At 37.4% G+C, this 25,860-nt stretch overlaps 2 protein-coding genes across 2 annotated transcripts; one reads left to right on the forward strand and one right to left on the reverse strand.

The window, feature by feature from the left end:
* The first annotated feature begins 3,777 nt into the window (after positions 1–3,777).
* Positions 3,778–4,652, forward strand: LOC131300023 (ethylene-responsive transcription factor ERF106-like). Its single transcript, XM_058325650.1, has one exon. It carries the CDS (start codon positions 3,873–3,875, stop codon positions 4,479–4,481), a length of 609 nt encoding a protein of 202 aa, XP_058181633.1. The 5' UTR covers positions 3,778–3,872; the 3' UTR covers positions 4,482–4,652.
* A 2,321-nt stretch (positions 4,653–6,973) lies between these two features.
* On the reverse strand, positions 6,974–14,518 carry LOC131300024 (lipid droplet phospholipase 1-like). Its single transcript, XM_058325651.1, has 10 exons — positions 14,117–14,518; positions 12,413–12,480; positions 11,082–11,152; positions 10,698–10,940; positions 8,782–8,945; positions 8,605–8,660; positions 8,455–8,507; positions 8,245–8,374; positions 7,962–8,059; positions 6,974–7,426 (listed from the first exon to the last, which is right to left on the reverse strand). The coding sequence occupies exons 1-10, from the start codon at positions 14,251–14,253 to the stop codon at positions 7,355–7,357; spliced, it is 1,092 nt and encodes a 363-aa protein (XP_058181634.1). The 5' UTR covers positions 14,254–14,518; the 3' UTR covers positions 6,974–7,354.
* Between the last annotated feature and the right edge of the window lie 11,342 nt (positions 14,519–25,860).

The raw sequence follows: 25,860 nt of genomic DNA on the forward strand, positions 1-25,860 counted from the left end.
TGGTATAGATTTTAAATCTATACCGGTGGGCACAAATCCATTTTTGGGCCTAAAAAAAATGATCGGAGCTGCTCATTTTGTTTATAATATTTTGCTTATGGTCCTTGCAAAAAATAAGCTCAATCCGACATCGGTAAAAGCATTTACGAAACATCCAAACTTTGTTCTGGAATTCAAGCTTGAATTCTAGGACAAAGTTGAACGTTTTGTAGGTGCCTTAACCGATATCAGATTGAGCTTATTTTTCATAGGAGCTATGAACAAAGTATTTTAAATAAAATGAGCGGTTCCGATCATTTTTTGAGACTCAAAACAGAACAAAAAAGTGGTTCGTACACACTAAAATATGTACCAGTAGCACCGTTGGAACTTATTCTCCTAATAATAATATGGTGAACATTTTTCTTCGTGCATGCAAACATAATTGGTCTCTCCATTCACCTCAATAATCCTTTTGTTTGATGTCACCTAACCTACAATGGACTTGTTCCAATTGGTTTTATTATATTGTCAGTTGTTAGACTTTATTTCATGTTTCTTATCTACATGTCCTAGACTTGGATTTCTCCCAAATGGTTTTATTGTGTTCTCAGTTTTGAGAGTTACATATTTCATGTTTCTTATGTAAATGTGTGTCCTGGACTTTTCTTTCTCTAACTAAAACGTAAGACTCATTTACAGTCTTGTATCGGTAGTGTGTCTCTTTCCACCCATTTTCAGGCACTTTTACTATGTCAAACCCTCATCTAATCTCCTCTCTCTTAAAAATGAAAATGATCGACGCAATGTACACACTACACAGTAAGTCCACCAGCCAAAGTTGATCGAGCGATTAAGAAGCATGACCTTTGCATCGGTTATGATCTCTCTTTCATGTTGTGGGGCTATTCGAGCGATAAGCATGACCTTTGCATCGGTTATGATCTCTCTTTCATGTTGTGGGGCTATTTGGTCTGCGATCTTCATCGTCAGTCAGTTTCATGGTTTGAATTTTAGAACAACGCTGTGTTGTGTTGTGTTTCTCAAAGGACAACTTTCAATTTTTGTTCTTTGGGGCAACTTTCAACTTTTCACAAGGTTGTTTTGGCCAGTGTGGAATGTGGAAGTAGCAGACAAAGTTGGCCTTTTCGCTCCTTTTGAACAAACATTAATAGTATTTTTTTTTTTTTTTTTTTTGGGGGGGTTTCAACGGTTAAGGGTGTCGGCTTAAGTGAACCTTGATTATTTCTCTCCTCGGTTCGGCCAAATGCATACCACCCAAATTGGAGAATTCACAAGAGATTTCTTCCGTGCGACCTGGACAACCACCAATAATTTAGACAAGTAATCAAAAATTAATACACATTTCACAACCATACCAATAAGCTGAGTCAAAGATCCACAATTACAATCCAAGCCATAACTCGTCACCAAGGAGAAAACAGTGAATTTAATCATACATTTGGTGTGTAAAAGTGATCAAAATTACTATTTCTTCTGAGCATGACAATAAAGTGCTCTAGACTAGCGTCGGATTCCGAAAGAGATTAGTTAACCCAAAAACTTTTGCTGATCAAGACCCGAGCAGAATATAAACTTCTCTTCCGTAGTGTTGTAAACGAGCCGAATCGAGTCGAAATTTCGAATGTTCAGGTTCGTTTGTTAAATTTTTAAACGAACTTGAGTTTAAGCTCAATGGAAATTTGACGACCCGAGCTCGAATCGAGCTTGCCTAGGTATGACTTGAACTCGAACTTATTCTCACAAGCCTTAATGAGTCGAAATATTAGATACTAACCTCAAATAAAGTTTTTATTTGTACATATATAAGTTTACACATGTAACTATAAAAGCATACTATTAAAATTTCATATTTATAGTACTTTTAAAAGTTCATACATGTAAGTTATGAAATTTTCGTTATGTACATCTAAAAGTTTATAGATAGTCCATGTTACATTTGAAATTCTTATGAGAGTATATATATGTATTTTAGGTTCGCGAGCCTAATCGAGCTGAATACTGTCAAGTTCATGTTCAGCTCATTTATTTAATGAGCCTAAAATTGAGGTTCAGGTTTGGTTCATTTAGTATCCGAATCAAACTTGAACGAGCCTTTATCGAGTCGAACCACGAACAATTCACAAACGACTCTATTCGTTTGTAGCCCTCCTACGTATAACTTGACACTTATTTTTGCTTGAAAATAAATTGACGCTTTTGTCCAATTGCTTCACCATGTCGCGCAGATAAGGTTTTGGGTGGATAAAGAAAAAAGTTAATTAGAGCTATGTTATAACAGGAGATTACTTCAAGAAGGAGGAATAATTTATACTTGATTTGAGTGGTAGTTTTTTTTTTTTTTTTTTTTTGAGTAGTAGTTTTTTTTTTTCAATCGATACTGGTATTTTTATTAATGCAAAGATGAAATATCAAAAGTAGCTTTTCTATGAACTCAGCTCGGAAAATTCCGTTGCCAAGTTAACGGAGAGTCTAAAGATAGGACATATTTGGCTATAGCATTAGCCACCCTGTTACCATTACGAGGAACAAATTGAAAAGAACGAGACGAAAAATGACAAATAAATGATAAAATATCCCTAACAATAACTTCTAGGCATGCTTTAATCTGACTCTTTCCTTGCAACATATTGATCACCGCTTGTGCATCACCCACCACCACATTGGATCTTCCAGTCAAGCAAATGGAGCAGTCCAAAGCCATCCGAAATCCCTCGGCTTCCACAATTTCCGCTGATGATCTATTTGGGATTGGCACAGTCATAGCACCCAACATCCTTCCTTCATGATCTCGAACCACCATTAAATAATCGGTCTTGTTATTGTCAGCCTATTGGACTGACGATAAACATATTAAAAGACAAGAAAAACACGTATTTCTGTACACTTTTACACCCTTTAATACACATTCACATACTTACTATTGTCAGGATTTTAGAATTTTCCTTAAATAATTGCATTGAGAATACAAAAAGAGTGAGAGGTAATTTGGTCTTCTTTTGCCACCCACATTAGCTAATCTTTCCTTGGCGCTAGAGAGGCTGGTAAAGGAGAAATTTTTCAGTGCCGGGTGGACACGGTCACGTGATGTCTTTGCGTGCATCTCAACCATTCCCGGTGAAAGGTAGTGTTTGTTGAGCGAGATTACTGCGCTAACTAACTTGTTCGAATTTCCAATCGCTGCTGTCAATTTATAGCACCAAGTTGTACTAGTAGTAGTACTCCAGGACAAAGGATAAGGTTGAATTGAAACAACGCAAGGGATTCTTCTCCGTTCCATAAAATCTAAAGAACTCAACGTGAAACCCGTTTCTCTTCACTAACCTTTCCCACTCACGTTTTTTTCTCCCTTATTTTCCAACCATAAAGGATGTCCGAGCCATTTTAGGCGCACATCGACTAATATTCTCTCTAGTTCGGTTAAAGACAGATCATCCATGACGCGATTAGAATATTCACAAAAAAAAATTATTGCAGCCTGACCTCAAGAATCGAATCCTGATCAATGTATATGAGGAGAAAATTTTCATTGCCGAGCGGGTACCATGTCGTGTCCGCTTAGCACATCTGAGCCGTCCATTTTGGTTTTAGACGGCTCGGTTTTGGAGAGAGAAAGAGGAGAGATAGTGTTTTAGTCTGAGTCGTTCAATACACTTTTGGAGGGCTCGAATGTGCTTGTTGGGACACCACGTCAGCCTAGTAACATGATATCCACCCGACACTGAAAAATTTCTCGTATATGAGAGCTAGCAAACCCACAACCGGAGTAACCTCCGGACTCACTTACCCCTTTTTATACGTACCCCACAACCACACTTCGTAGTTAGTACATCCAGTCTCATCACTTCTTTCCCCTCTCTCTCTCTCTCTCCATGATGACAACGACGGAGGAGTTCTCAGCTCTGGACCTCATTCGCGAACACCTCCTCGGCGACTTCACCTCCACAGAGTCATTCATCTCCACCCTCAACCTCTCCACCACTTCCTCTGTTTCCTCCGACGTCGTCAACCCCGTTCTCTCTCCATCCGGTTCGTCCGACTCTACCTCTCCCCTTTCAGACCCAACCCGGTACTCCGCACCGCCAACTTCAGACCCGCATGATCAATTTGGCCGGGCGGATAGTGGTTCGGGCTGGCTCGAGGGGAGGAAGTACAGAGGGGTTAGGAGGCGGCCGTGGGGAAAGTACGCGGCGGAGATCAGAGATAAGAGCAGGAACGGGGCCCGGGTTTGGCTCGGGACGTTCGATGAGGCCGTGGATGCTGCCAGAGCATATGACTGTGCGGCTTTCAAGATGAGGGGAAGGAAGGCTGTCCTGAATTTTCCTCTGGAAGCCGGAAAGTGTGGACCGCCGGCGAAGACTGGACGGAAGAGGAGGGAGGGCGGAGTTGAGAGAGGAGGAGGAGAGTCGCCGGGATTTGAGGATGTCGAAAAGGTTTGTTCTGTTGGTTTGGCCGTTAACGTCGCCAAGTTAGAAGGTTAACGGTGTTTTAATGGGGCAATAGATTGAGAACTCTGTAAAGCTTTAGGTAATGTTTGGTTGGATAATTAACCTTCCAATAGAATGAATGAACATGTAATTAGAGTGAGTAATTACCCTCCAAATAGGTTGAATGTTCACATAATTTGGTGAATAATAATCATCTTTTACGTACGTTCTGTCAATTTTCTTGTAAAGTAAGCTTCAAAGTATGTAACTATCAAACAAAAATTGTTCATTTTCGCCTTTATTATAAGAAACTGACCATACTATCAAATCTTTATGCTGAGTCAAATAGGTGGTTCAGACTCGGGCTTAGGCCAAGTGGCCCTTGAAGTTTGTTTTCAAGAGCGAAGTTGTAGGTTCGAGCTGAGGTAAGAGGAACATTGATCTTTAGTAGTAGTAAATCTAATTTAATGGTATACTTCTACCCTATGATGTTTAGTAGAATGACAAAACTGTAACTAGCTTGCTTTGTTATTCGGTGGTGAAGTTATTACGTTATTGGAGAAGACAAACGTGATATTTTTGGTTAAAGTCATACTACGAGACTACTCGTACATATGTTCTTATTTTTCTCTTCTTTTTATTTTTATTTTTATTGCAACTCCAATCGATAAGTGAAGCTAACGAAGGTAGAATGGTATGTATCTGATTTAAACTTAGGTTTAATAGTCGGTAGATTCCTTGTCACTTTCTGATTGGGTATACGTAAACCCCTGTGTTTTCGCAACATGCGTAATGAATCTCAAATCGAAAAGTTTAAGATTGAACTAATTGTCACTCTGAAACTCAAAGGTGTTTTGGCAATAACCCTTTTGAACCAAATTGATGGCGTACCCGCGTCTGCTATAGTTACTCAACTCTCAAGTAACCATAGTTACTCAACTCTCAAGTAACCCCGCTTTGACATTTTCTCCCAAGTTAAAAGCAGCCTTGACAATTTCTCCCAAGTCAAAAGTAGCTTTGACAATTCAAATACGAAACAGAGACACAAGGCAATTAAGAAAATTGGTGCAAAATCTATTTCTTCCTGTTCCAATTTTTGTGTAAAGAAATAAGAAAAATGACATTCACAGCGTAGCGTTCTCAGGTACACAGTGGCTAATAAATGCATAGCTTACACACTACAGAATAGAGAGATAGAGCCGACATGAACAAATCAAGATCAATTTTAGGGCCCAGGCTCCACTTGGTATGGTAGATTGGTAGGTGCATGTATATAATAATAGTCGGCCACTGCCCACAGGTTGATCCGTGTAGTATTTAAATTGGTGGGCCTTAACGGTCAGTAGGTCACAAACAGTGTCTATCAAGGTCATAACAGGCCAATCCACAACTACTTGATCAACTTGCTATTGGGGGCCCTGCTTTTGTGCAATTAGGGGATGGTGTTGTGCAGTGGTACGCACAGCTCTGTGTTGTGCACCTCCAAGACGTCGGATCGCGCATCCAACAGCTCAGATCTCATCTCAGTAATGAACGGCTCTCGATCGTTGGTTGCCGAGATGAGATCTGAGCCGTCGGATGCACAATCTGACGGCTCGGTGGTGCTGTGCACCTCACTGCACAATACCAACCCGAAGTCCGCTTTTGTGCTAGTTGCACAAAGCTTTGTCCCCAACTAAGTCACATAATGCATATGTGAGTGCGGGTGCGAGATCATAAGCGGGAAGGAATCTTTCAAAAATCTCTCAACCAACTCAAATCCATGAGTTCGAGGATTGAGAGCTGGAGCGAAGGTAATTTTGAAGGAATATGTGACTAAAAGATCCCCAAGCCCCTCACATGTCTAAACATTTCATCGTCCACAACAGCTGCAAAATGGTACAAATTGAAAGCAAGTATCATGACGAGAATGGACTTCTCTGTATTTCGATTCTGGCAGAGTCAAACACATGAACACCGAACTATAGTCGACTGTCTTCGTTACCTAAAGAATTATTGGTGTCTTCCTAATCTAGATTTCCTCAGAACAACCTCGTGTTGCTCAAAACAAATCGATTTTTACTAGCTTCTCGTTACGGAAGGTTTCCTGGTTCATATAATTCCACCTTTTTGGTGATTTGGGTACTTTTTAGCAAAAAGTTATAATCGGTAAACCGGCATGGCAACAGGATGGATTAGGAACAGAATGAAATGGAAAACCCAAACTGGTGTAGGGACAATTTCTAAATAGAGTGGTTTTACTCCCAAATAAGTAAACTCTGACAAATGGTGCCAAGTCATCCGCCATGTTGTCTATAAACATCAATTTTCAAATAACAAATGTAATTCCAAAATTCCCATCACAAACGACGATGGAACTCACCTTGAGGCCTCAGATAGTTACAGCTCCATGTTCAACAGCTGATGCTCCAATTTTTCTCGCCCAAACCTGCTAGAGCCAAATAACATGGTAAAGATCTTGCACAATGTCATTTTGGAACGAACTGGGAAATTTTTGCTTTTCGATATAGCAGACTGTATCTTATTTACCGACACCCGCTGCTATGAAACTATGAGTTGAGGAATAGAATTGTCTGGCATTCTTCCACCTTCAAATAATACTAGATAGATCACACAGATACATAAGGAATTAAGGATTGACAACATTTTATATCCACACTTCTTTGATAGATCATGTGCATTCATGTACAGCGGAAGAGAGAGTGAATATAATTTCTATTGTAGCTGCTTCTTATCCAACGGTCTTGTGTAGAGCAGTCATCACTGAGAGCCTTGCAGCTTTTCAACCAGCAACCAAGGAAGTCATTACCGCAACCCTTGTGATCCCAAAACAAAAATTTCTCAATTCGGATAAAAGGCATTCGTAAAGCTTCACCTAATACACCATCCCTCCTTGGCTGCAACACGAAGCTGGAGTTGATATGAATCTAAACAAGGAAATGATCGATCATATGTTGTATGACATCTGTGCCTTCCGAATGCATGTAATGATCTTTGACCTGTCAGATATTATTGTCCAAGAGGAATCAGCTTCAAAGCAAATATTACAATAATTTTTGTTTTCAAAATAACAAGATACTATGTATGTTCCTGTGTTTTGGGATAAGGTTATCATACGAAAGATACGGGAGATAAGATTTTTGAATCAATGACCTACACCATATATCATTAGAAGAGGTTATGATATGAAAGATACAAAGATTAGACAACGGAAGTGACCAAAAAACAATATTTGCCAAAAAATAGAGGGAGCGTTCCCAAACCAATGGATTACATATTATTGTTCTCCCTGTATTGTATCCACTAGATAAGTTTCTAGACATACGACGCAATGCTGATGAAAGAGAGGCGGTCAAACTTTTTAAAACATTTTTGAAAGAAGCTAATATCCAATTTGACTTCATTTGCAGCCAACAATATATATTTTTGGCGCACAACACCACAAATATGTAATATCTTGTGATCTTGTCCTAGTGGCAAAGTTGTGACACAAAGTGCACTAAGTTGTGATACCGTGGAGAGAGAGAGAGCTACCTGAATCACACTATGCGCAGCAAACCTCAGTCTGCTACTATGAAAACTGACGTCGACTTTTTCCCATGACACATGCGATAGGCCAGTAACAAGTTCCTCTGAACAACACAGTTCACAGAAAAAGTTGGAGAAGAAGCACAATCAAAACCAACAAAACATTAATTAAAGCAATGCTCCATTAAGTAAAAATGTGAACTGTGAATAGCAAAAGCTAGTTGCAAAAACTTGTTAGTAAGATGCCAAATATGCGTCTATTGATGTACAACTCAATGAAGATACCAACCTTCTAGCTTATCTGAATCGTCATCTTCCGTCAACATGGAATCACAATGCTCTGTTACCTCTGTATCATATGCTTTGCAGTGTTCTTCATACACAATATGTGGATATTTTTCATTTAAAGAGTCCTCCCACTGAAGAGCAATATAATATTTGGTCATTGAACTTCAACCGGCATTAAGCATGATAACCATATGCAAGTAAAGTCTGTTACCTTAGGAAGTTCAGTATTACGTCTAATTGATGCTGTTCTCCAGCCCACCATATCTGCATATAGCGATATAAAGGAAAACAGGGAAAATGTGTAATATTCTTAGTCTGTATTATAAAACTGAGAACTGAATTAATGGCATTAACAGGATACGGTCATAGCCAACATTCGAATATGCCACTCGGCGTTTGAAAGAACGTAATCCAGACCTGCATCAATGATTGGTGACAATATTAACAGCTATATGCTAGAAGACTTAGTGGCATTGACCACTAAAGAAACCAACAATCTGAAAGAGAAATTTACTTAAGATGGGCTTAAGCAATATACATGAAGTAAAATTCATCGCAATCTTCCACCATGCGTTTGAGTAGTGGAGGCTTTCCACCATTGTCATCGGCAAGAAAAAGGTGTTGGCCTGTTTTCTTAAATATCAAATGACTGAAGCGAACAGCAGCTTTCTCCAACACAGTTACACCAAAAAATAAGGGTACCTGCATATGGAAAGCAAATTAACCAAAGATCAATAACAATAAAACTACAACCACACGGTTTCATCTCAGGGCGGGCATCATTTCAATTGGCTCAGATTCAACATCCGATGGCCAAACACCATCAAGTATCAACCCAGCTATAGTCAGTTTGGTTTTTTCTCTGTTGTGGTGTTCTGTCCATTCTTGGATGTTTCTTTAGTTTTTTGTTGGCTAACCTCTGCTTTTTTGACGGGCATCGGCTATCCGTTTCTAACATTCTGCTGCATGTTAGCAGAGTTGGATCTGTGTGGTCGGAGTATGCCCTTTGCTTGTGTATATATTGCTCTATTCTATCAATGAATCAATTGCTTACCGCACAAAATTATGGTATATAATGCGATTGACTGCAAAGATGAAGTACTCCACCTTGGGTTTAAAAAAAAATATACCTCAGATGTAGGACTTTATTTCTTGAAAAACAATTGCAGAGAATAAAAAAGCTTAAATAAAGCTGGACGAGTCAAGCTACCAATTCTCAAGCATAAAAATCAGACAGGTGGCTAGATGCATCCCCACCGATTCTCTCTGCTAAGATACCAAACAAATTTCCACACCACCTGGTCATTGTGTTTTTTCAGATTGCATCATGTTTTCTTGGGGGTGCCATCATGCAAGGAGGTAACCAACATTCTACTCAAACAAGCACAGACAGTTCCAGGCACGTGGGTTGACCGCATAAGACAAGTGGGAGACACTGCCACTTGCCAAACACTCCCATCTATGATGCACGGACACAGATACGGATACGGACACAGACACTGACACGGGGACAGGAGAATTCTAAAAAAATGGGGACACGGATACAGCGGGGGACACGCCACATGTATATTTATTTATTTATTTATATTTTTTTTCAATTTTTTTCCAAATTTAAATGGCAAAATGTGGACAAAACGAAAATTCCATAGTTCCAATACCATTTAAACAAAACAAGACATCCATAAGTTCAATACAACCCTATTGAAAAATTACAGTTTAACCCCTGAATTTTTTTTTAAAAATTTACAGTTTGACCCCAAATTTTTAAAAAAAAATTACACTTTGACCCCCGCCGTGTCCCCATTGGTGTCCCGCCGTGTCCCCCTCAAAAATTTATATTAAATTATGGGACACGCCACGTGGCATGTCCCATACGTGTCCCCGAGGTGTCCCCACGTGTCCCCATGTCCAGACATTGCGAAACGTCGACCCTAGAGGTGTCAGCGCTTCATAGACTCCCACTATGTTTCAGACTCTTTTGTAAACAATCTATCTCTGTACACCTATTAATCCCTTCTCTTTTAGATTAGAGTTCCACAAATTTTAAATCTCCAAACTTCCAATTTCTTTATAAAGCAAATTTGTAAATTACAAGTTGCGTTTGTTTCTTCTCTCTCATTTCCTTGAATTAGAACCGGAAATGATTTCTTATTATTTAATTGCACTAAAATGAGGATATGCCGTGATGCAAAAATCAAGTAGTTATTATGTCCACATACATATTTATTGCCGTGTCCCTGTATAGTGTCCTCTCTTTTTCTGTTCAAAAAACGCCATTTCGGTGTGCCTGTGGCGTGTGTATTCATATCCATGTCACATGTCTGTATCGCTATATTGGATTTTACTAAATAACATTCAGATGTTCCTACTATAGACACCAACAATTCAAAGCTGGATTAACACCATCAAATGTTCAGCATGGTTGAAGACTATGATGAGAAGCAAGAAACATACCTGCTTATTACCCCTTGAACCAAGATGTGGAGTTGCAACAGTAATGAAGTTCATAGGCTCCAAACCGCCTATTGTACCCTTTGATTCCTCTACGCAGGATTTTGACAATACATCCTTCGCATTCTCCCTCCCAGAAGGTTTAAACAATATCCCAATGGCATATCTTGCCACTAGTCCTCCAAGTGAATGTGCCACAAAGGAAATCTTACGTAGACTCGGTTTTTGCTTGATCATGTGGAGGACCTGGAATTTATGCATTCTGTAAATATTAAACTGCAACATGATGCGTTTTTCTGAAAAGTAAGCAGATTTAGAACTTATTCTCAAGTGAAGTAGTCGGACAATAAAGTAGAGCAAAGATGGAACAAAAAGTAGAGAACAAACCTCCCCTGCCAATCGCTCGCCCATTACATCCACACCATCTAACGTCAGCAAAGCCGTATTTCGTTCACTACCTGTGAAGCACGTTAACAAACTTGAGATTCGACCAAGATCTCAATCATCACATAATTCACATTACACATGTATACAGGCTACACTATCCCTGATTTTCAGCATAAAACATAGTTAATAAGTGAACTAAATTCAGAGTCATTCTGCAGCATGCATAATGGGTTGAACCTGAATCATGTCAACCAGATATTGGCCAAAATTTGACACATTAGGGAGCTCATAGGTGCTCCATATGTCATAGACTCTGAATAATTTCGTATCACATACTGATGTCAAACGCATTGTTTTGGTAACGATGAAATCACAGGACAAAGAAATGGCATTTAGAACTTTAATCTCCAAAATTTTTAAGGTAACATAATCCCCCTAAAAGAACTAGCATAGATAGCCGTACATTGGATTTTGAATTATGCAAAGGGAGTCAGATAAGTGTATCTACTAGAACAGCTATCCAACAAACACACTTAGCATATAATTCAGTATGGGCATCATCAGCGAACTAGATTTCAGAAACAAAAAGACAATAATAGATAATGAGTTCTATTGCTCCCAAGAGATGATCGATGTTTTCTCCTTTGTTAGTGGGATCAACATCGACAACATGCATCAAATAAAGTTAATGACGTAGTAATTAGTAGCAAGTTGCCAACAATTTTTTGCCGTCATGGAGTCAAATGACTAAATCTTTGATTGGTCCATACGTTTACCCGACCATTTTTATTCTTGGATAGATCAGCCCATGAATAACTGAGGGTACGATAAACGAGTTCCTTGGACAGTAAAAATACGGGGCAAACTCCAGAAGAATGAAGGAAAGACAGATTAGTAACGTAGCTAATCAAAATATAGTACATAACAAACTTAACCACCATAATGCACCAATTAATGTCACTTGGACTTCCTTGTTGACACTCGGATAAGGCTACAGAATCCGTGTCTGACATGTGGAGTAGAACATTCACTTATCGAACATATTTTGTAGCCCAAAGTTACAAAAATCATACATAAAACGTCTATATCATGGATGAAATGTCCTAAGGCCACTTGTAAACACCATCTATCCCAGAAAATAGAGAAATAAAGGAGTACTACTTATGGACATTTCAGCGTGCCATGTGTCCTTATGATGAAATTAGATGCACCCGACACCTGAACGCATATCTGCACCCGTCACCCATGCCCATAAAACATATGAATACCAATATCATTTGGAAATAAGGGGGGGTTTAGTGAAAGATGGATGGTTTAACAATCCTCCTTACAATGGACAAAGACTTTATCAGGGAGCATTCTAACAAACTGCTCAGCCGCAAACTTCCAATCCGTAGCACTGAAAAAAGAAATTAGTACCTATGAGAACATAAAGCAGGCAACAAATATTTTCATGATCAACATGAAGTAAAAGTATATCTAGAGAGAGCAGAAGCATTCCACAAAAACATCAAGCGAAGTTGCTCAGACAAAACAATCCCCATGAAATGGTGTACAACATCCTTTTTTCTCTGTCAAGATCTACCACTAGAAACACAATCCTGCCTTTCAGTTAGCCCTCAGTCACGCTTAGAAACTCCCAGTGGTTCCTTCTCTACGGAAAATCTTGTCAAAGGAGATATTCAAGTGAAAGCAGGCAAAAAAGCAAATATATATGTACAAGAGGTTTACAACAATAACAACACTTTCAATGATATGTTAGGGCATGTTGTGAGTGCAATAGAGAAGATGATTGACTTATGTGTGTCTTTGTCATGTATACCGTGTAAGCTTCACGGCAACTTCTAATTGCAAATCAAGCGGTTTAGTGAAAAGAGAAGAAAAACAGGTGAGGAACAAGGAAAGGTGATTAGAAACAAACCCTTGGTGAGACTTTGCATGTTAAACTTTACAGAAAACATCATTCGAGGATAAAATATAGCCAAGCTTCTAAGCTCAGAAACTCCTGAATCCATAATCAGACACCATCAAATTGAAATTCCGACATCTTTGTTGAATAGCAAATACAACAATTCATCCAAAAACATGAAATTCCCAACCGTTAGAAAGTATAGAAACACAATCTCCAAAGAAAAGCACAAGAATCCAGTTACACAACAAAAATATTGGCACAAGAGTGTTTTGGTTCCGTATATCTAGGTTATATGATCTCATCTTTCTAGTTTTTTTTTTTTGTTTGTTTGTTCCTATGACATGGCCATGTGCACAATCTACAACAGCAAGAGAGAACAATAACCTAAATGTTAAAGCATCCAACTAAAAACCAATTGACAATGAGTGGAGAGGGCGCTTGGACTCAGATACTAATTTTGGAGGGTATAATTAATTTTGGAGAGGGCGCTCTATGGCACTCTCGATGCCCGACCCGCATGTGGAGATGTAAACAAAGGATCCATAACATTGCAATCCTATCGTAACAAGATGCACTTAAGGCACAAACAACGGGACAATCAATCAATAGTCTTGTCTAAAAGCCCCTAAAATCCTAGCTCTCATACCATGTTAAAACATCCAACTTAAAACCAGTTGGTAATGACTAGAGGCGGCCAAGCTCATATACTAGTTTTACAATTTTGGAGGCTATTAACCAATGCGGGACAAGCTCAAACACTAAAAGTTCTCAAACACTAGTAGCTGAAAATGGAAATTTCCCTCCAAATAAAGCATCGCTAGGTAGCTGAGGAATGTTCTGAAAAGTCCAAATTCTCTACTCTTTGGTCCCACGTAACGAAATTGAACGAAGAAAAACCTCCAACGTCCTCAACTTCCGAACTGCGTTGCTCAATCTCCAACTCTAACAAACCAAAACGTACCAAACAACAGATTCGAAACCTAATAAAACTGCAGGAACCCGCGATCTAGTCAAAGCATCATAACTTATAAACCAAATCAAGGCCATTTCTTCGTGGACGTGAGCGTAATTTAAATGTATAAGTGCACATACGGATGGATAGATAGATATAGTGAAACAAGACCTTCCAAGAATTCCATGAACCAGGACGACGAGATGATCAGCGGAAGCAGCATCAGATTGGTTACAGCTCCAAACAACTTCGCCCCCATTCGCCGTTTCCGACGAGCACGCGCCGGTCCCTGCGGTGTCGTTTTCCATTATTACTCTTGTTTCACTCAGCAGCGCTAAGTTACCTACTAATTACTGCAAATCGATTTGCAGCGGAGAGAGAGAGAGAGAGAGAGAGAGATGAAGTAATCGATCTTGGAATGCTGTGGTGCAAGGAAGAAGGGGGGGCGGGGGGGGGGGGGGAGTAGAGTAATCGCGAGAGAATCGTGAGTTGGTTGTGAGTTGTTACGAAGAGAGAGAGCGAGAGAGAGAGAGAGAGAGAGACAGGGGGGGTATTATGTGCTGGATTTTTTGTGGCGTAAAGAGTCAATTCCTTGTCGGGGAATGTCAGGTACAAAAAAAACTTACCCCGAAAGTACTCCGAAAATAACAATCAATGGTTGAGAATCACTTTGATGATTATGTCACACACATCAAAGTGAATCTCAACCACTAATTGATCTTTTCGGTGTACTTTCGGGATAAATTTTATTTGTCCCTAGCATCTCTGTTCCTTGCCTGACTCTTTCTATTTTTCCTGTTTTTTGTTTTTATTTGAGATAAAAAATTTCACGGAAACGGCGGTTTTAGATGGTTCGGATTTTGAAAAAATTATTCCCTAGAAGAGTTTAACTCTTCGCACGAATAGTTTTTTTACAATCCGGATTGTCCAATATGCTTTGGACGCACGCGATTTAGCTCCGTAAACTCGAATACACGGAAAAGTTTGTAAACAAGTTTTTCCTCTTTTTCTTTATATATCAACCAAATGCGGTCCCACTGATAACTGGCATTGATTGCTGACCATTTACGGGTATAAACCAATCCATTAATTTATTTTTGAAGTATCCAGAAATAATCAGCTCGTCAAACTAGTTCAAAAGAATTTAACAAAAAAAAAAAAAAACTCAAGTTCCACTTTATAATAATTTAGGATTAAGAGTTCACGTACATAGAATAGGATTGGGTTGAGTTTTTGAGCTCTTTCAGTTATAAGTAACCCTTGAAATTCAATTGGATGTGAATACGATGTTAATATATTTTTGTATTTATTTATTAGTGCAAAAAAATCAAAATTTTCATAGTACTTAGTATTTTTTTAAGATTCTTATATGTATTTACATATGTATGTCAGAGAAATTGATTATTTCAACTATTAATGATCCATGCAGTCATGCAAACAACATAAGAGAAAGTCCCATGCTAAATGGAAATTGACCATAGCTGTTTCTATAATTTGGCACCAAATAGTGGGTTTGTGCCCAATTTTGTCATTTTTCTTCAATGGTTGGTTCTATTTTAGCAAAAAAAATAAAAAGGTTTTTCACCAAATTTGGACACCAAAAAGTGGTTTGTGCCAGGTTGTGTTCTCTCTCTCTCTCTCTCTACAAATAAGTACAGCTGTTAAAAAATGAAAACGCAAATCATTGTTTCGCAGAACAGAGATGGAGGGGAGGCCAATGATGGTTTCCCAAAATTAAGCTCAAGAAAAATAAACATATGAAAGAAAGAAAGAATGAATGAATGAATAAGATTTAAAGAAGGAAAAAAGAAAAGGTAGTGTGGAATTTTGAGACAAGGTTTTTGTGTTGATGCTTCTCTGGGTAATGGGTGGCACTTGGTCGTTTTATTATACCCTACTCCCTCCATTTCTCTATCTCTCTCTACATGAACCCCATAGATTTCTAGATTCAAGGGAGGCGAAATCCCATTTTTGCCTTTCAAAAAGTCATGTGCTGAATTTTCCGTCCAAAAAGGTGAAGGGCGTTAGGATTTAGATAAAATTGATGGATTTTGAATAGTTAAAGGACGAAATAAATGGTTTTGTTAATTTGATGATGAAATAGAAAGAAGTACGAAAGTTCGATGGATTTTTTTATAAAAAAAATTCTACAGAGTATAAAATACAACACTTGGGTTGATATTGCAATAAGCGAACAAAAATGATACTCATATAACAATTTAAACACAACATCAAACACAACTTCTCATATACATGTGGATTTCACACATATTACTATGTGTGGGCCTCACATGTATGTGAAAGATTGTGTAAATTGTTATGTTTAGATCGTTGTGTAAGTAGCATTGTTGATAAGCGAAAAGTACAAGATGGCAATGATTTTGAGGCATGTGTCAGACCAAAAGTTGAATAATAGTACTACATGAAGTACGAGATGGCAATGATTTTTGGACTTGGGGGCTCTGCTGCCTTTAAGGGGCAGAAGCCCCTACCCACACCTCAAAACTGCATCGTTTTGAGGCCACTGATGTTCCCCATTTTTGCTCTCCTTTGTCCTGTTTGGTATTCTATATATAGGGCAACTGATGCAAGTTCAAATGTGAAAAACGCCATTAAAACCGTGAAAATGGAAGAGTAGATATTATAGCAATTCTTTTTTATATTATTTTCACTTCTTCCTCCTAATTTCTCTTATATTATTTAATAGTCTCAAAAAAGTAAGCGTTCCAATTTTCAATCCATTTGAATCAGTGCGGAAATCTTATTTTTCTCATCATTTTATCCTAAAGAGTCGTAATTATTTTTTAACTCTAAAGTTTTCCTGTTAAAATCCTAGGATAACTGTAGAACCAAACAAAGTTACAAAAGATTTAGATACTAAAATGAAAGCGTTATAATCAAAAATTAATTACGACCCTTTAGGATAAAATGATCAGGAAAATAAGATTTTCGCACCGGTTCAAATGGATTGAGAATTGGAACACTTAATCTTTTAACTATTTTTTTAATATATAAAACTCTTTGGGATCCGGGTGTTAAATGCATACTATTTCCGAAACATGCCATAAAAAAATTGGCCAAACAATGTAAGTTATTTACGAAGATACCATTAGTTTGTATGTTGAGGGTGGAGAAATCAGGACCGTTAAATTTGTTTGTATGGGTAGATAAAATTTGTGTTAGTGAGAAATCTGAACCATTGAAAAATAATATTCCTAAACACTCTTGTGTTTTATTAGATAGATTCCTTTTTCACGGTTCTAATGGAGTTTTTTCACAATTATTATTTTTTGACTAAACCCGATCATCCCAATATTATTAACAAACCCAACCCAAATAAACATAGTACAATAAGAAAGGATACAGTACAATTAGAGGTGTTTTTTCACATTTGAACTTGCAGCAATTGCCCTATTTATAAAGTACCAAACAAGACAAAGGAGAGCAAAAGAAAGAGACCATCAGTAGCCTCAAAACGACGCAATTTTGAGGTGTAAGTAGGGGCTACTTCCCCTTGAAGGCAGCAGAGCCTCCAAGTCCATGATTTTTGGGGCATGTGTCAGACAAAAGTAGAGTAGTACTACATTTACTGTCAATATAGTTCATTTGATCTTGGGAAAATCACGGGACAGTGATGTGCAGGGGAAATAATGACCACTTGATGGTACCGAGTTCTAAAATTACAAGAGCCATGGTATGTCCAAGAATATTGACCAAAGCATGGTAAAGCTTTGCAAGCTTACGATTTTACCCTTTTCTTTAACAGCCAACAACTTTATTATTCTCTCTCTTCCTTTACTACCTTGTACGTCTCTCTCCTCTTTTAACAGAAAGTCTAGGTTCACCATATATGTCTACCATACACATGTGGGATCCATTCCGAGTCTCATAAAAATACAAAAAAATATCCATAAATTTAAAAATAATTTCTTATGGGGCCTTGTAAAAAAAAGAAATTCCAACGGATATCGGTAAGTATTTTTTCTGGATTCGTAGAGTAAAATTGTTTAACTGCTCAGTTTCGCCTTCGTAAATTCAAAAACAATACTTACTGATATCCGTTAAAGTTGATTTTTTATAAGACCTCATAAAAAATTATTTTTAAATTTATGAGTACTCTATTTTTTTAGGTCTCGGAGTGGGCACCACATGCATGAGGTGGGCATATGCGGTGGAACTGTAGCATTGTCTTCCAATATGTACAGCAAAAACTCTTCAAAAATCGTGTGTATCAATTGTGGGTCTGATTTATGTGAACAGAATCGTGGGTCTTATAATTTCTATCAAAAATATGTTTGAGCCAAAGATGTGGACGAAAATTGAGCGTACAAAGAGGCATGAAGGGGACTCAAGTTACCAACCTAAACACGTATTCGAACCCACACAAACGCCAGTTTAAAGCCACGCCAGAATAAATGGTGTTCTTGGGCCTTTCTCTTTGTCACTCGTTAACGAAACTGATCGAGATTGGGGAACCACTCAATCATCCGTCTGTAATTGTAACGACCCGAATTTTTGCCCCATTTTTTTTTAATACAAATTTGAAATGTTAAAACTAATTCAATAATTAGTTAGATTTATTAATTAAATTATATTATTATGTGTATATTTGATATTACTAAAAAAAAAATCGTATTCAAAACATATTATACTTTAGAGATATACATTCATCTTTTATCTTTCGTATTTAAACGCTAATTAGAATTCTATTGAAACTATATCTCTCTCTCCTCCCGAATTCCAGCACCTCTATACTTCTCCTCTATAAATGCCTCTCTCCTTTCTCACAATACAACACTCCTAGACCTCTACAAAAATAAAAAAAAAACAAGAAAAGAGGGATCACACCCTTTCGATTTTCGTCCATATCACGTTCCTCTATTCATGGCCTGTTTCCTCCTAGTTGCTATCGTTTTTAGGCCTAAGTTTCTTCACGAAAGTTGTAGAGGGCGTCGAGAGCTTTGATTTCGACCCAAGAATTGCCCAAAACGGTCAAGAATTGATAGAGTTATCGCCATTCAAAGTTAGGTAAAATTCTCGAATTCTGATTTCCAGACAGATTTAGCGATCCTTCTAAACTTCCATTTTTCTACTACTTAGAGTGGTTTTCGGGCTTAGACTTCTTCATGAAAGTCGTAGAGCGTTTCAAGATCTTCGCGAGAGACATAAGAATCATCCAAAACGGCAGATGTTTGGTCAAGTTATTCCAGCCCTAAGTTGCTGCTAGAATATCAATCATTCGCCACCAAACGAAAACCCACCAGACTCTACCGAATCGCTTTGTCCGGATTAAAGGTATTATAATCTATATCCTACCTTCTCCTAAGTATAATAAGTGTTTATGCATTGTTGTTTAACGTTTCGGAGTAGGAGAAATCAACCCCGACGTCGCACGGTATCCTACCAAATTTTTAACTTACTCGAGACTAAGTCCATATTGCCAAAAGGCTAAACTCTATGTCTGTGTGGACCACATGTTTATTGTATAAAGAGTAAGTCAAGTTTTTTTGCAAGGGATAAGTGAAAAGGTAGGTGGTAGTTCTTTCAAGATCAAGACCAATTCTATATTGCCCAAAGACTACACTTTATGTCTATGTAGACCGCATATTTATTGTATAAAGAGTAAGTCATATATTTTTGGCAAGTGATAATTAAAAAGTTAGGTGGTGGTTCTTTCAATATTATGACCAAGTTCATATTGCCCAAAGACTACATTTTATGTCTCTGTGGACCACATGTTTATTGTATAAAGAGCAAATCATATTTTTTGGCAAGTGATAAGTAAAAAGTTAGGTGGTGATTCTTTCAAGACAGGTGGTGATTCTTTCAAGACCAAGTCCATATTGTCCAAAGACTACACTCTATATCTGCGTGGACCACATGTTTATTGTATAAAGAGTAAATCATATTTTTTGGCAAGTGATAAGTAAAAAGTTAGGTGGTGGTTCTTTCAAGACTAAGACCAAATCCATATTGCAAAAAGACTACACTCTATATCTGTATGAATATGAGTTTTAGAGTTGAATTCTTAAGGAACTTAAGAACCTAACTTAAGATCCCTTGGATTAAGTGTTTAAAACCTATTTTGATGCATGGATTCGATGTTCTTAAAATAGCTCTTTAATATATCTGAGTTTGAGCATGATTAGTGAAGTTTTTGTGGGAGTTTGAAGTGTATTGAAAGGTTTTGGAGTCAGAAATCGAGAGAGGAACACGCTGCATTTTTTTTTGAAAAATCTGCAGGATTGAAAACCTTGTGTCTGCCCTAATTTTGGAAATTTTTGTTGGGGCACTTCGTAAACTCCAAAAATCATGAGATTTTTATGGAGAGTTCCTCTATGAGTCTTTTGTCTATGGTAAAAATTTCAGGGTCAGACTCAAAGTATTCAATTTTATAAAAATTCGTGACCTTGCAGCGCGCAGTTTTGGACTGTGCTGACTACACAGACACGTGTTAGGGAAACGGCCATAAGTTTGAGCTCTGGCGATGAAATTGCGATCCGATTTCTGATTTTGAAACTAGACTCATAGACCTAAAAAAATGCATGAAAATTGTGTCGTAGTTATTCTTGTGCAAAGTCAATTTTTGCGTTAAAGTAGATGATACTGCAGATTCTGTGACTATTTTCTTGAGGCTAGTTATTTAACTTCATATGTTTACCTTAAGACCTTATGTTCATAAAGATAGGCTTGTTTAGCATCTTCTAATCCTGTTTTTATTGCCTAATTATTTTAGGAAGTTTGGGTGGTTTGTAGACCCGTGTTGGGAAGGGTGGTACAGGGTAATGAGGCTGCAAGAAAAGTTGCACAAAGTGATTGTTTCCAACACGGGCAATAGCTATTTCAATGCGCTCTTGGGCTGGAACTGGAGGGGATCTCTATGGAAAGTGAGTAAAAGTTGCACAAAGTGAGTAAAAAAATAAGAGTAAAATTTCAATAACATAAAGAAATTTACTCACGTATATAATATTAAATAATTTAAAAATACATATAAAGAGTAAAAAAATAAGTGTTCCGATTTTTAATTCGTTTGAACCGGTGCGAAGATCTTATTTTTCTTATCATTTCATCCTAAATGGTCGTAATGAATTTTTGGCTCTAAGGCCTTTTAATGAGCACCCTAAGAGAGACCTGAAACTAAATAATAAGTCTTAGGATACTTGTTGAAAGGCGTTCGAGCCAAAAATTCATTATGATTATTGAAGACAAAATGATAAAAAAAACAAGATCTTTGCATCGATTCGATCGGATTGAAAATTGGAACACTTAAATAATATTAAATAAATAAAAATAAAAAAAGATATAAAAGTTATTAAGTAAATAAATAAGAAATAAGAAATTGCCGTGGGTTTAATTATTGCCAGGGTATAATATTAAATAATTTAAAAATACATATAAAGATTAAAAAAATAAGTGTTCCGATTTTTAATTCGTTTGAACCGGTGCGAAGATCTTATTTTTCTTATCATTTCATCCTAAATGGTCGTAATGAATTTTTGGCTCTAAGGCCTTTCAATAAGCACCCTAAGAGAGACCTGAAACTAAATAATAAGTCTTAGGATACTTGTTGAAAGGCCTTCGAGCCAAAAATTCATTATGATCATTGAAGACAAAATGATAAAAAAAATAAGATCTTTGCATCGATTCGACTGGATTGAAAATTGGAACACTTAAATAATATTAAATAAATAAAAATGAAAAAAAATATAAAAGTTATTAAGTAAATAAATAAAAAATAAGAAATTGCCGTGAATTGAGTGGGTATTATTGCTGGGGGTAGTTTGGTCTGGAGGTGGGGTCGACCGGGGGTGTGTCAGGGCGTGCAGAGAGAGTGTTGTCTTGGACAAAGGACAAATTTGTCCAGTCTTATCATGCTTATTACCTCATGCCATGTATTGGTAATATTATTTGCAGGTGTCATGTCTTGGTAATTTGGAGACTTGACACCATGAAAGTGGTGATTTATCCTGGTCCACGCCACCTGTGGGTAATTTCCCCTTTGATCTTCATCCACGGCTGGTAAGCACCCGTTAGCACAACTTTTAAATTATTTTAAATTATAAGGGGTAGTTTTTTAAAAGTGTTAAGGCTATTAAGGGTGTTCGGACAAATAAGTCAAAGTGGTTTATTTTTTGTCTTTATTCAAATTTTTTTCGTATTACTTGGCTTATTCTCATTTTTTTTTTTGGAGATTATTGCATTTTCATGACGAGAGGAATCTAAAAAGTATAAAATTTTGATCGAAATCCAATATTTTTTGAATAAAGACGAAAAAAGTGTCTGATTGGCTTATTTTTGTTTTTATGTGGGTTTATTTGATTTATTTTTGACGGGAAAGCCAATAGCTTTTTTAGAAGAACAAGCCCTTAAAGATGTTGTACTTTTTCTTTGTATTTTTTGAAGGAAAAAGGCCCCTTTAATTGATGAAAAAAAACTCGTTTATTACTCTTGGCACTTTTGGAAAATTAAGGCCAAGTATAGAGCCAATTTTGGCAACCATTGGACATGCTCTCAAACTAAATGTCTTTTTAGTCATTGAAAATGAAAGATCAAATCCTTCTGCAAGAAAGAAAAATGGGAAAATTGCAGCGCATGACGTGTTTTGATAATTAATATCCGTCAAAGACATTCTGAGAACATTTATTAATACTGCAAATGTCCTTCGCGAATATTAATTATCAAAATACATCATTGACCGTCATTTTCCCAAGAAAAATAAACTACAAATTTACTTCAAGCAAACCCACCATCATTAGGCCCGTGGCTAGTGGGCTTCCCTGTTAGGCCTTGTTGCAGGTTGGCCTTGACTTTTTGGGGATTCAAAAGCAATCACTTTGTTTGGTTTTGAGTTTCAAGAATTTTTTTGATGTAATGAGTGGGGAGAGATAGATACAGAAACTTATTGAAAATCGTGCGAAGAGTAAAAAAATTTCTCGAAAATTGTAAAAGAATTGAAGATTTAAGGCATTCAGCCCACTGAATAACAGTCCAGGACTTCACTGTTTTGTATCTTTTGTTGGTCTTGTGTAAGGCTGCAAACGAACCGAGCGGCTCGCGAGCGGCTCGCAGCTCGACTCGTTAGTGGCTCGTTCAAGCTCGGCTCGGAAGTTAAACGAACAAGCTCGAGCCGATTTTTTCAGCTCGTTTTGTAAACGAGCCGAGCTCGAGCTAGGATAAGCTCGGCTCGAGTCGGCTCGCGAGCCGGGGTATATATACTTAAGTTTAAGATTTTTATTTTTATTTCATAATTTGTTTTTTCCGTTTTCACTTTCTAGTAAACCAAGGGAAACGAGAGCACATGCACACCAATACACCCCCGCTCCATAGTAAAATGAAAGATATATACCTTCACAATCAAAATATTTTTGGTTGTATTAGGCTTATGCGAGGATATATATACATTTTTCGTTGGTTCGTTAAGGCTCGTGAACAAGCTCGAGCTCGAGTCAAGCCAAGGCCTGCTCGGCTCGAGCTCGAGTCAAGCCAAGGCCTGCTCGGCTCGAGCTCGACTCGTTAAGTTTTCACTGAGCTCGAGCTCGAGCTCGTGTTCGTTAAAAACTTAATAAACAAGCTTGAACACCGTAAAACTCGGCTCGGCTCGGCTCGTTTGCAGCCCTAGTCTTGTGCCTTTCAAGAGCCCAATTTCAATGTATGCCCCAAGATAACAAAAGCCCAACACCTACATCGATACTTTTCAACATAATTGTTGGGTCATACAAGCCCACAATGGAGAGCGCAGTACTTACAATATTATGTATTCTTGTAATATTAGTGGGGAGTATCGGGATCCGGGGATACCGTAGCAGGGGTGCACTACGGAGTTGTAGCGTCCAATTTAAGCAGTTCAAAAGTGATTTTAATATCTTGGATTTTTAAAAGTAGCATACAAGTTATCTTACCCGTGGATAATGTTTGAAATTTGGAACATTGATTATATAGATGGACGACTCAGATTGTAAACTGTATGTTTGTAGTGCATCCTTACACAACGACGTTCCCGAGTCCAGAGTACCGACAATGTCTTTTTTGATGCTCTACAAACAAAATAGTTCAAGAGATTGAAAAAGAAGGTGACAAATCTCAACCGGCAATGACGAAAATTGCCATTGATGATTGAAGAGATTCATGCTTTGTTTGGATTCATGAAAAAAAAAATTCCAACTCAAAAAACACTATAATTACCCTTACTTTTAATTATTATTACCATTTCTTTCTCATTTTTCCAATCATTATTCTCATTTCTCTCTCTATCTCTCTCCACTTATTATCCATATCTTTAATTAGTATTACTCTAATTTTTTTCTTCACTCATTACCCAAAAACTAAACTCAAAATTTTTCAAAATACCATCCAAACAGGACATGAGAATCCATTACTAATACAAGATGGAGAAGGGTCGATGCTGATTGAGGAAATAGACAAAACCGAACTCAAAAAAATAAAAATAAAACAACTTGAGTGGGGATCAAATACAGGGAACAGTAATTTTAACAAAAAGGTATACACACAACAATAAAAGTCAGGTACACCATATACTCCTACCGACCACTCGTCGATTACTCTTCTCTCCCATATGTATGGGGTCTATTCCACAATAAAACTTATGAAACCAACACATTTATTAGATAAGAGTGGTCGATAGAAGTGTACGTAGCATTGTATAGTTGGAGTGATTATAAGCAATGTAACGGCCCGTGCAAACGAAGGAACTTAATGGGCTTGCATGCTCCTAGAGCTTTAGCATGGCTACGGATGTATATATTCACTCTCTATCACACATTAAGGGCCCGATTGGATGCCGTATGAGTTTTGGATGTATTATTTAAGAAAGAGTGATAAAATAGTAAGGGGTATTAGTTAAGAAGGGAGGACCCACATTGATGTGATGTTTATGGAGAGGGATAAAATAATACTTGGTTTGGATGGAGAATAAATTTGGGGTATAAGGAAAGATGTGTAATGTAAAAAGCTGTCAAATGACTTTTTTGTCATTGTGCATTATTAAATTAATTTATTCATTAAATTAAATATAAATTTGCAAAATTTAATAAAATTAATTATTTTTCAAAATTAAACAATAATAATTTAAATTACTAATAAATTAATTAATTCAATACGTATAAAAATTTTAAATTTGTTTTTTAAAGTGTTTTTTTAATTAATTTCATTGTTTTTTAAGTGTGGAACTTGTCACACATGCACACAATTATTTTTCTTCCCCTCCTTGTTCTTGTCGCCCTTTTGAGAGAGAGAGAGAGAGAGAACGGCAAAAGCAGTGAAAGAAGAAGAAGAAGAAGAAAAGCTACGGGCTGGTTCGATCCCTTCTCTCTGATCCTGGTGAACATCATGGCCAAGGTTCGATCCCTCCCCCCTCCGATCTGTTGTTGTTGTTGTTCTTCCTCTTGGTTGCTGTCACTGTTCATCCCTCTCTCCCTCTGGCTAGGCGAACCGCTTGTGTGTGTGGGTGTATGACTGTATTAGGGAGGGTAGAAAGGTCAAAAAATAGGTGTATAAGGCCGGATTAGTTATTACTACCTCCGGAGGTGGCAATAAATTAGTACCCCTCCCACTGTGTTAACGAAGAAGGGTATAAAGAAATACAGGAGAAAACAATGATCCCAAACAGTGCTAACCTGTCCAATCAGGAGCCAATACACCCAGATAACCTAATACACCCAACGAATGCGGCTTCCAATCGGGCCCAGGGGATCAAATACAGGAACAAGCGGATCAAAAAAAAAAAAAAAATACAGGAACATGGCATATTCTCCCACCAAATCTTTTTATTTTCATAATATCTACGGTAGTTGTATTTAAAATACCCATAATGAATCTCTTGGGGCAATTATAAATTCTGTGATGCAATCCTAATTAGTCAATCAAAATTACATGAAAGTACTATTTAATTTTTTTCT

Source organism: Rhododendron vialii, chromosome 9a (assembly GCF_030253575.1).
Source record: "Rhododendron vialii isolate Sample 1 chromosome 9a, ASM3025357v1".
In the NCBI taxonomy this organism is placed as follows: domain Eukaryota; kingdom Viridiplantae; phylum Streptophyta; class Magnoliopsida; order Ericales; family Ericaceae; genus Rhododendron; species Rhododendron vialii.